Source organism: Henckelia pumila, chromosome 3, assembly GCF_033568475.1.
Source record: "Henckelia pumila isolate YLH828 chromosome 3, ASM3356847v2, whole genome shotgun sequence".
Lineage (NCBI taxonomy): Eukaryota > Viridiplantae > Streptophyta > Magnoliopsida > Lamiales > Gesneriaceae > Henckelia > Henckelia pumila.
In genome coordinates this window covers 38786324-38797802 of record NC_133122.1, presented here as the reverse complement: position 1 = coordinate 38797802, position 11479 = coordinate 38786324, and the positions used below count along the sequence as shown (strand labels likewise).

General features: G+C 32.5%; 1 protein-coding gene across 1 annotated transcript; it reads right to left on the bottom strand.

Moving 5' to 3' along the window:
• Positions 1-421: 421 nt before the first annotated feature.
• LOC140891984 (ankyrin repeat domain-containing protein EMB506, chloroplastic) lies at positions 422-3003 on the bottom strand. The gene is made up of 7 exons (XM_073300703.1): positions 2283-3003; positions 1978-2057; positions 1738-1836; positions 1538-1636; positions 1297-1395; positions 942-1040; positions 422-828 (listed from the first exon to the last, which is right to left on the bottom strand). The coding sequence occupies exons 1-7, from the start codon at positions 2686-2688 to the stop codon at positions 724-726; spliced, it is 987 nt and encodes a 328-aa protein (XP_073156804.1). The 5' UTR covers positions 2689-3003; the 3' UTR covers positions 422-723.
• Positions 3004-11479: the final 8476 nt, after the last annotated feature.

Genomic DNA, 11479 nt, shown 5'->3' with positions numbered 1-11479 from the left:
AAATGTTAATTAAAATATTTTAAATTTGATATAGAGTATTATGTTATATTTTAAAATTTTAATTTTTTTAAAAAACTATTTAAATGAAAAGAGCCTGCTACTAAAAGTAGTAGCATGCCCATTTAATAAAACATACTACAAACTTCAATTTTCAACTTAAAAAAATCACATTAAATTGTTTATAGTTATAATTTTAAATTATATAACTAAATAAATGTTTATAATAATAAATTTAATTTATATAATTTAATTAATCATATATCAATTTTTAATAATTTAGTAAATTTTATTATCAAAAAATAATTTTAATAAAATTTAAAACAATAAATATGATATATAACGTTGATAAGTAAAAATTGTGAACATATTTCACAAAAAAAAAATTGTATTTAAAAAATTATTAAAAAAAAAGAAGAAAAAGGGTAACCATTTCCGTGCAATTTTCCCCAAAAAATTTCAGAAAAGTACATATATGATATTTGAACCATGTTTGTTTTTTGAACCATGAACCCACTACCCACGACGGTAGTGGGTTCATTTTTTTGGTTCAAAATTTGAACCTTCAATTTTAACCTCCATTGGAGGTGCTCTTAAGAATTAGAACCCTAGAAGGTCATGAGATTCGCCATATTTGCCAGCAACTCTCACTCGTAACCATTTTGTTCTGGTGCTGGAAAACTTTTAGCTGCATTGAACTCTCAACGCGACAAAGAACCAAAGCCTTCATAGACTTCGGTGGGCTGTAACTTGCTTCAGCAACTTGGCCATATCATAAGACTTGAAATCCTTTCCGTAACACAAGCTAAGATCAAGTGGGGTATATCCATCCTGGGACAAATTTAAATCAAACGGTGTTTTACAATGAAATCAAGATTTTGAATTTACTAGACATTTTTCCCTCAACAATATAACAAATTCCAAAATTTTTCCCCCACAAATACCTTATTTCTCCTTGTTTTGTCTGCTCCATTGACCAAAAGGATCTTTGCTATGTCTCTATTCCTTGTTTGCATGGCCACATGCAATGGTGTCCATCCTTCCTGAAACAATAACAGTGAGCCAAGGATCTTATTGAAAGGGAGCAAAACAGAAATGATAAAAGTTTAATGTGTGCGAAAATGCATTTCTACTCTTGGCTATCTATATCTACGAAGATCACAAAAGTTTAAAGTCAGGTCACTAAAGTCCTATTAACTTGAGGCTCATGGGTGTGAGTGAGTGAGTGAGTGAGGCAATATCCATATCAACCTTTTGAGCAATTACATCAAACCATTTGAAAGTAAAATCAACACTTACGTTATCCGCAACATTTACATCAACCTTGTATTTCATCAGCAATTTAACGGTCTGCATGGCCCCTACTTGAGTTGCATAATGAAGGGGTGTTGCACCATCCTGTCAATATACATTTTTAATTGTATGACTCTAATCCAGTGCATGGGTCATGGGTAACCAGCAGCTCACCTCTCGGCCAAATGACTGGCACACGAATATCAGCAGGCTTAGGTTCTAAGAAAAAAGAAACAAGATATCATACCAGATCTTCTGCTTCAGGATTTGCTCCTCTTCTTAAGAGATGACTAATGACGGCTTCTCTTTTACCAACAACTGCATGATGCAGAGCAGTTATGCCATCCTGCACCACAAGGTCCGCAAATAGTATTATTCCAAAATAAAAAATAAAAAAAAAATGGATGAATCATGTATTCCATATAATCCTTTTGAAGATTCTTGTACCATATCGACCAAGTTAATATCGCAATTATTCTCAAGCATCCCATCCATGAACTTAATCTGCCCTGCTAGAGCAAGCGTATGGAAAGGCTTCCATTTTGCCTGAACCAGATAGTTAAGAAAGTAGTCGGACACTCGTTTTGGAAGCAACAAGAAGGAAACTAATGAAAGCCGATTATCATGGATTGATAATACAAGCCCATCAGCAAAATTATCATTCCTTTAATCAAACTACAGACTTACAGTTGATAATTTCTCTATATTAAGAGCTTTGTTCTGATCCAAAATCTCCCTTTCTTCAGGTCTCAGCAGCTGTTCGACCTCTGCAAGATTATTGGAGATGCGGTGGCCTCAGCCTTTTCCGAATTTCACATCGGATAAACAACCTCATTTTCATATACTATAATAAAGTTTATCTCTTTGACACTCATAACTAAAAGAAAAATTCAAGAATTCAAAAAAATCCTGAGAACGTAAATTTAGATGGCAGCACCAGCTTAAAATTAGTTCTAAAGTAAGGACGATATCAAGAAAAATGAATTAGGAACCTTTCACAAGATCCTCCTCGTACTTTCTTGCGGATAATTCTTGGGCATTAGTCTTTGTTTCAGCAGCTTTTGCATTTCCCTCGGCTTCCCAGTCACTCTCGTTATCCAATATATTTCCCCGCATATCCTCGTTTTCATCCTCAGAAGCAGCAGCAGCATCATCCTCATATTCACTATCATCGCTTCCATAATCAGGGTCTTCCCACAGCCCTCCAAATTTGGACACACAGTAAACCATTCTTTTCATATATCCATTTGGTATATGAACCATAAGATTATTCCCATTAGGGAAGCACGTAACTCCTCTAGCATAGCTAAGGCGGCAGCCAAAAACTGCTACAGATGCTGGCGGTGAACTCAATCGTTGCTTCGGACAAAGCATTGCATTGCTCAACGAAACAATCATTTTTCTACCAGAATAACTGATCTTCAAGGGCCAAAAATAAAGCTCAGAAAAGAAAAGCAAAAGAAAATGCGAGAAATGGTAAGATAAGTGTCTCAATTAGGCGTTTCGTCGAGTGGATCGTGAGCAGTGCTGAAAACTAGAAAGAGATACAGAGAGGCCAGGCTGTGGAATTCAATTTAGAACCCAGAATTGGAATATGAATTGGAACTGTTTACGGCAACCCCTCGATGAAAAGCTTACTGTCAATGGCCCCAAAAAAACAGGAAAGCACGCAGTTGGGGCAAGACAATGTCACCGGTAAACAAAACTGGGTTTATTAACATATGGGCTAAAAGCCTACTTGGACCAAATTAACACATGCCCAGATGATATAAACGGGTTAGTATTAGAGTTATCAAAACGGGTCGATGCAGATGGTTATACCGTTATTCATAATAACCAATCAGTTGGCGGGACGGCCCACTCATCATTTGGACGTGTTGGAAAATAGCAACCCAACCCAACCCGTCTATTTGACGAGTGGACCGACTTGCCAATTTTTAGTTATATTCGACGGATTGGGGCAATGTTCAGCTCAAATTCATATATTTAATTTCTTCGCGATGATCACCCTGCTTCACGAACGTTATAGGCGTCGGGTGATCACCTGACGAAATCCTCATTAAAGTCAATGATCACTTCTTGAAATAACCAAAAGTAGATAGTTGTTGGGTATTAAAAAAAGTCACTTATCTGAAATGAAAAGTTTGATTGATATTTATAGATAAATTAAGATGAATTTAATACACACATGAGCCCTCCTTAACTTAATTTTAGTATTTAGCCATTTTATGGACAAAATTATGTCGATTGGGTTACTTAAATTTCCTATTATTGTTTGATTAGAATCATAATAAAATAATTAAGATGTCCTATACTCGTCATAGTCACATATAAAATCAATGGCTTGGCTCAGATTGTTATATCACGTCTTAATTGGAAAATGTGCGGGTCATTTGTATGCTAAAATCATTCGTGGAAATCTTCCGAATATTTGTGACGCCATGGAATGCCAAACCAAATTTGAAATTGTGGCGAAGATGAACTGTTAGAACATGTACAAGGATATGAGGAAGTTGGTGTGGTCAAGTTGATAACTTGATCGCGTGATGATGTCAGCGTTGATAACTTCATTGTTTGTTCCTACAATGGTGTATTGATGTTGATGTTGATGTTGTAGTGGTGATGTTGAAATAATAATTTTTTAATCAATTAAATAAACTTTTAAAACATAATAAAAATACACATAAATATAACAAATTAAAAATAAACATAATTAAATTAAAAACTAAATTAAAAAATGCACATAAATATAAGAAATAAAAAATAAATTTTTTTTAAAACATAAAAAAAATAATTTTAAAAGCATACATAATATTCCAAAATAAAAAATAAACATGAAAAAAAGACACATTAATTAAATTTGACACAAATAAATAAAAATAAAATTTCATTGATTTTGAAAAATATAATCATTGACCTTTTTTAATATTTTTATTAATTATTCTTAATTTTTTTGATTTTTTTAACAATTTATTTAATTTATTTTTAATTAAAATCATTTTTATAAATTAAAATAATAGTTGAGATCCCGTTTTTTTATTAAAAAAAATTAAGAAAAACAAATGATTTGTGGGCTCCGTATGAAAAAAAAAATAAAAAAGAAAAGAAAAACAAGATTGGTGGGGCTTAATCTCGCGAAGAGGGTCCGCGGAAGCCCCATCATCTTGACTGCACGAGGAAACTTCCGCGTGCAATATCATTACCCCTCAGTTTCCTCGTGCAGTATCATTACCCCTTGGAGGGGGCAATGATGATATGGGCCAATGAAGTTGGACTTGATCGCCCAATTTCATTGGCCCTTGTACATGTTCTGAATGGCGGAACTATTCCGGAGAAAGAGATCACGGTAATGGTAATGGACGTGTTTCCTATAGATAACATATTAGAACAACATGCATCGACACTTGGAGCAGATTAAGAGAGAAAATTATGTATTCATGAATATGTTTGTTTAATAATTGGATGATTTGGATCTATTATATATAGTTATTTGACCAATCATAACTTACGTGATTATAACTCGGTTTAGTTAGTTCATAAGTACTTGTTAATACTTAATATCTATAATTTATCTAATAAACTTGTAAAGAATATTTTTCATCTAAATAGTTATAAGTTTTTTCTACTTTTTTTTAAATATTTGTATTAATTTAATTTGATTAAAATATAAAGACTATAATCATAAATTTATATTGGTGTCATGTTAACGGACCAAATCGATTAATATAAATTACATTAATGTAGTTAATATTATAAATATTCCATGATGTAAACTACAAAAAATTTGTTGAGTAGTAACTGCAAAATTCGTTACAAATCAATCTTATTAACGGATTAGAGACGGAATATATGTTATGGTTGTATACTGCGTCTCTAAATTTCGTTACTAAAAATTTGAGACGGATATTGTATTTTCATCACAAATATAGTAACGGAATATGACGAATATAGTAATTTCGTCACAAATACCATGCACAGACATAGCTTTCCGTTTCTTTTGTGACAAAAATTTATATTTGTTACTAGTTTTGATGACAATATGATTTTTCCGTCTCTAATTTAGTAACGGAAATTCAAAATTCCGTTACTACTATAGTAATATTGATATTCCTACACAACCCGTAAAATAGTTTTTAAACTCATTAATAAAACATTCAACTTTAATTTAAACAAATCACCATCAAATATACAATACATTCAACCATAAAAGTCAAATACAAGCGACAATATCAAAGCATGTACATTTGTGTTTATCTCATACACCAAAATCCAAATCAATCTAATTAATTCTAGTTAATCCTTGCAACAAAAAGTCAGGCCTCTCACCTACGCTCCCGCTCGGAGTGGTAACAAGCTCTTATTCCCTGGACTGTGAACACTATATTGAGAATCGTGGCAATAGGACTCAAACCAATTCCTTTGCCTCCCATATATAAATTCACCACGTCCAATATTTTCTTTTCGATTCTTCTTTCGGGGTTTCGAAAGAATTGTGGCTGAAAGGATTACATCTTGACTCTATAAGCAATTTCACCACAATCAAATCATTTATAATAATCTATACTTCTCAAGCTTAATAAGAAATAATGTTTAAATCAAACAAACTCATTTAATAAGCAATAAGATTAACTTAATCAAGTAGATCAAATAAGTCATATAAGATCAAGCAAGAACAACTAAACACGCATATATGTGATTTACTAAACTCAAAAACCACCACGTTCTCGAGTTATTCTACCTGTCAAAGTTAATGTTGAATTATACCTTTCTTCTCTTGTTCCAAACTTCTCAAACTCTTGCAATTTCTGATCACAACAAGCTTCTAACAAAAAAAACTGCTCATTCCTCTTTGCTAGTCCAAGGTCTAATTGTTCTAACTTGTAGTCAACTTCAATCAATTCGGTCTCGTCGACTCGAACTCGATATCTTTCAACGTAAATCTGAATTGCATTGTTTAAAACTCAACATCAGCTTCTAAACATCAATACAATTCATCAAGTTACAATAACTACACTTCTTGATCGATTGACCGGAATTTAAACCAACGGTGCAACGATTCGAATTCGATAAATTCAAAAGCTTACACATAATCTAAACGTTGATTTAAATCTAATACCAACATCAATATATAAGCCATAATTCGAAAATAGCATCCCAACAATTTCAGAATTTCGTATCAATTCAAAATCTTCTACCGGCGGCATAACGGACCGGAATCGGAAATTCTAAAAGCATTAACATCATCTTATCAATCATCTAAACACTTATTCATATCAATTCCCATCAGCCATACACGAATTCAGCAGCATAATATTTCCAGAATTTCAGAAAATATTCGAAAATTCATAAACATGTATGAACGACGATCTTTTCGCGATCCGACTTAGATATGCTATCGTCGTATATACTAGAACATGTTTATACAATCAAATCTTAATTTTAACCACATCTTAAAATTCAAATATGGTAGAACTTAATCAAACTTGCGTCAAAACGTAGCCGTCGACGCCAGGATCGCAAATATACGATCGCTTTAAAATTATACCGAACGGATTGAATTTAATCGGAGTTCGAAGTATCAAAAATGGCTTAGGAAGCTTTTATCTTTCTTTCTCACGTTTCTTGCTGCTGAATCAGAATGAATACATGCAATTCTCTTATTTGAATCACACGTGTGATGTCCCACTAGCAAGGAAAAATTGCACTTTGGTCCCTAAGCTTTTGGAAAAGTTGCAAATCAGTCCCCGGACAAGCGATTTGATCCAATTTTAATTATAAATAATTTAAGAATATTAGAAACTCCAAATATTCTCAAATTAAATATTTTCGAATTAAAATCGCATTTTAGTCCTTAAACTTCTCAATATTTGCAAATTGATCCCTACTCGGATTTCTTCTTCAAATGAACTTCTTTTTAAATCCACTCTCATAATTTAAATCTTAAGTCCCAAAATATTTAATCCAAATATTTTATTCTTTTTAATTTAAAAATCCCGGAATTTAATTCTCAAATATCCAAAAATTCTCAAATTAAATATTTTCGACTCAGAAATTAAATCTCTAATTTCCATAAATTCCAAAATAATATTTTTCAAATTCGGAATTTAAATCTCAAATTTCGTAATTAATAACTTAATATTTTCAAGGCCTTACAAATCCTCCCTTCTAATGAATGATTTCGTCCTCGAAATCGCATTCAATCGTACTAATGAATCTCGTAGACTGTAAAGCTGATTGAAGTAATTCTTACTTCAATTCTGAGAGTTTTAGATATCTTTTCTGATATCTTATCTTCTTCTTCTTTCTAATAAAAATATATATATCGGTAACTCCTCAAAATCGCATTCAATCGTACTAATGAACCATTGTAATTATTAAAATTTTGTATTTATTATAATTTTAACTAGATATTAAATTATTTACGTACACACAGAGCGTGTAAATCGATTTCTAATATTAAATAAAAGTTCGCGAACAGTTCGTTATCTATCGAACAAAATATTTTTGGCTCGTATTCGGCATGAAATTTTTTTTGAACATGTTCGAGTTCGGCTCGAGTTCGATAATTTCGAATACAAATCAAATATTAATCGAGTATGCTCGAAAAACTCGTGAACGTGTTCGGTTCGATTGCACCTCTAATCTAAGATCAAATATTTAATATCTCAATCAAAAATAGGTAAAAGTTCCCAAATATTTAATTGAGATATTAAATATTTGACTATCATGCAACACATAGGCAATCATCTCCGAAAGATATTTAATTAAACATTAACCAAAGAACACGAGAGAAATGAGAAAGTATGTTTTTAATAAGTTAAGAAACTTGGGTTGTGTTACAAATGTATAATACTAGCCTATTTATACTGCTCTTTCTAAGTTTCTAGAGTATTCTACAATTATATGTATGAGAAGATTCTAAAGTGTTCTCCTTTATTCTCTTCTATATATACTTGAACGCGTCGAAACCTTCTAAACTTCTCTATGAATAACTTGATGAGTCATGAGTGTAGATCATTCTTGATCTATGATTTCTCAAATAACATTTTATTTCTTAATCTGTAGGCCGATAATGGAATCCAAGAGGGATCAATTCCATTAGTCGGTGTTTCTACCGATCTTGAATCTCTCGAAGCGAGATTTTCACTTTCTTTGGTATATAGAGTTTGTTAAGTCTAATAAACAGAAGACAAAGAAAGCACAAGAAAAATAATAGAACTGCGGAAACGTAATACCACAAACGCACAAAATTTTACTTGGTTCAGATTGTTGTCAATCCAACATCTAAGGTTATGGGATCACCCAGTAAATGCACCCTCACACTCACTTACTGCCTGAATCAAGAAGAGGGGGAATAAGCAATATAGAATTATTCAATAGAGAAAAAAGGAGATCTCGCTCATGCTCTGTTTCAAAGAAAATAGCGTGATGGAGAAAGATGACCGTTATAGACTTATAACCCAATAACAACTTAAATCGTTAATAGGTGGTAGGTTTACGAGGCTTTTATGTTTTCCAGCCATTGGATCATTACTCAATGAGCACATCTAATCTCAACCCTTAAATTTTTCCAAATTTTTAAATCACGGACCGTTATGTGTATGTGCAGATTATTGTATTTATGGGCGGATGTTTCATGGGTAGAGTGATTCTATGTTGCACCGGATGAAAAATTTTCAGTGCATCTTTTGTACGCGGAGCGATAATCTCATTAATTTGAATGAAAAAAACGAATGATGTCCACTTGTTTTTTCTAAAGTGGGATGATCGATCAATCATCTCATACAGAAAATGCACCCAAAGAATATATATATAATCTTGATGTTCGCATGAACATCTGAGATATTCACGCGAACATTTGATTTTTATTTTCAGATGTTCGCGCGAATATCACGCGGTGCACACAAAATCTCTACACACTGGTCTGCAGGAGATCAGTACTGTGTGTGTGTGTCTATATATATATATATTTGTGTGCATGCATATTAGTGCATTTTTATTTTAGTTTTCTTGTATTAAGAAGAAAAGAATGACCAACATAGTGATTCTCTTATATGTGTTAAATTTAAGAGTAGGTATATATAAAGGGTCTCGTAGATATATATTTGTGATACGAGTTGATCTGATTATATATAAATTTATTATTTATAAGAAAACTTCAACCTTCTTTAGAGGATGGACGCACACCAAAAATGACTTTTAATGATTTTTGCTGGTTATGATTAGGGGTGTTATCGAGCCGAGCTTCGAGCTCGAGCTCGATCGAGTAGTAAAATATGAGCTCGAGCTCGAGCTCTCGAACTAAAGCTCGAGCTCGATCGAGTAGTAAAATATGAGCTCGAGCTCGAGCTCGGTTGTAGTTCGAGTACTCGAGCTCGAGCACGAGCTCGAGCTTTTATATTATATATATATATAAATTAAAAATATATTAATAAATAAATAAATAAAATATTATATTATATATATTATAAAATAAATAAATATATAAATATAATAAAATTAATTAAATATTATAAATATATAAATATTATAAATAAATTAATATATAAATATAATATAATATAATATAATATATATCAGTCATGATCCACTGCACACTGGATTTTGTGTGCACCGCTAGATGTTCGCGCGAACATCTAAAAAAAAAATCAGATGTTCGCGAAAAAATCTCAGATGTTCAGGCGAACATCACAGGGTGCACACAAAATCTCTGCACAGGAACAAGATTATATATATATATAATATATATATATATTATATAATATATAAATATATATATATATATATATATATATATATATATTTGTGGCGTATCGAGTAGCTCGCGAGCTACTCGATCACATAGTTTCAAAGCTCGACTCGAGCTAGATTGTATGCTCGAGCTACTCGAGCTCGGTCAAATCGAGCTCGAGTCGAGTTTTGACCGAGCTACTCGCGAGTTGCTCACGAGTAGTTCGGCTCGTTTACACCCCTAATTATGATCTATTTATAACTATTAGACATATAATTTTTACGTAATTTTCTATGCATGCATGTCTACACTCTATACATTTTACTAATTTTACTATTTTTCCCATGCCTTTTATGTTTTTTCCAAATAATTCTTAGAAAAAAATCCAATCCTTTCACCAATTTTACTATCTTCCCCATACCTTCTATATTGTAATTCATCATAAATTTTAACCAGAAAATTATATTTTTGGTCCTATTATTTTGTCATTTCATGTATAATCATATTTATTATCAAATTTCAATACTGGTCTCCATCTTCCAATTTTGATTATTTTTTATTAATAATGTCATATGATGATGCACACATTAGCGTTGTATTTACGTCAAATCAACGCCACATTGCAAATAGGCAAGCATTCATGGGAAAAAAAAAAGCAAATTTTCTATTTTTTTTAAAACAATCCACCCCACTTTATTACGGATTGTTCGGTCCTATCCCATGGATTTTATCCCATGAGGTATGTGTAGGCATGTGATTGGCCAATTCATGTGGGCCCCACATCAATTGACGCGGGCCCCACATAAATGGACCGTTCACATGATGCCACCTATCCCATGGGGTAGGGTCGAACGAACCCTTTATTACCCTGACCTACGGAACTTGATTTAGAAAAACAGGGACCTTTGATGAGATGCTAGCATAAGGATAGCACCCTTACACTACGTACATCTAATGGCCCGATTTTAATTTCAATATGTGGGGTCCAAATATTTTCATGGACAATACACATCCAAATCAATTTTAAACCATTGGATCTTACATTATGATACTACTCTTATGCTAATATAAATCAACCGAAACAGGCTTTCTTGTTTAACTTGGGAAATATAACAATGTCCCGGTTCGGGCGCGATCATTTTAGTTCTATGGGCAATTTTACTTTTTCGATAATAAATGAAAAACGAAACAACCATGCACCAATTTTCCAAACATTTAGCTAGGCGAATATATTATCATATCAAGCGATTTAAGACAAGTAATTATTAATATGTTATGTCAACATAAAAAAATAAAAAAATGATATGAAATCGAAGAAGTACTTATAAATAATTGAAACTACGATGAATTGGCCTATTCGACGCACCTCGGCCGAGCCAATGTCTAAATATTTCGACCTCATTAACACAAAAATGAATTGGCCAGGGCCTTTGGATTCTAGCAGACTAGAATTACCAA

What these genes read in the sequence shown, in the direction of transcription:
- LOC140891984 (XM_073300703.1), bottom strand. Translation starts at nt 2,688, where the DNA reads ATGATTGTTTCGTTGAGCAATGCAATGCTTTGTCCGAAGCAACGATTG. An exon ending in ATATTAACTTGGTCGATATG is followed by an intron (nt 1,637 to 1,737) that starts GTACAAGAATCT and finishes CTTGTGGTGCAG; the next exon opens with GATGGCATAACTGCTCTGCA. An exon ending in ATGTAAATGTTGCGGATAAC is followed by an intron (nt 1,041 to 1,296) that starts GTAAGTGTTGAT and finishes TTATTGTTTCAG; the next exon opens with GAAGGATGGACACCATTGCA.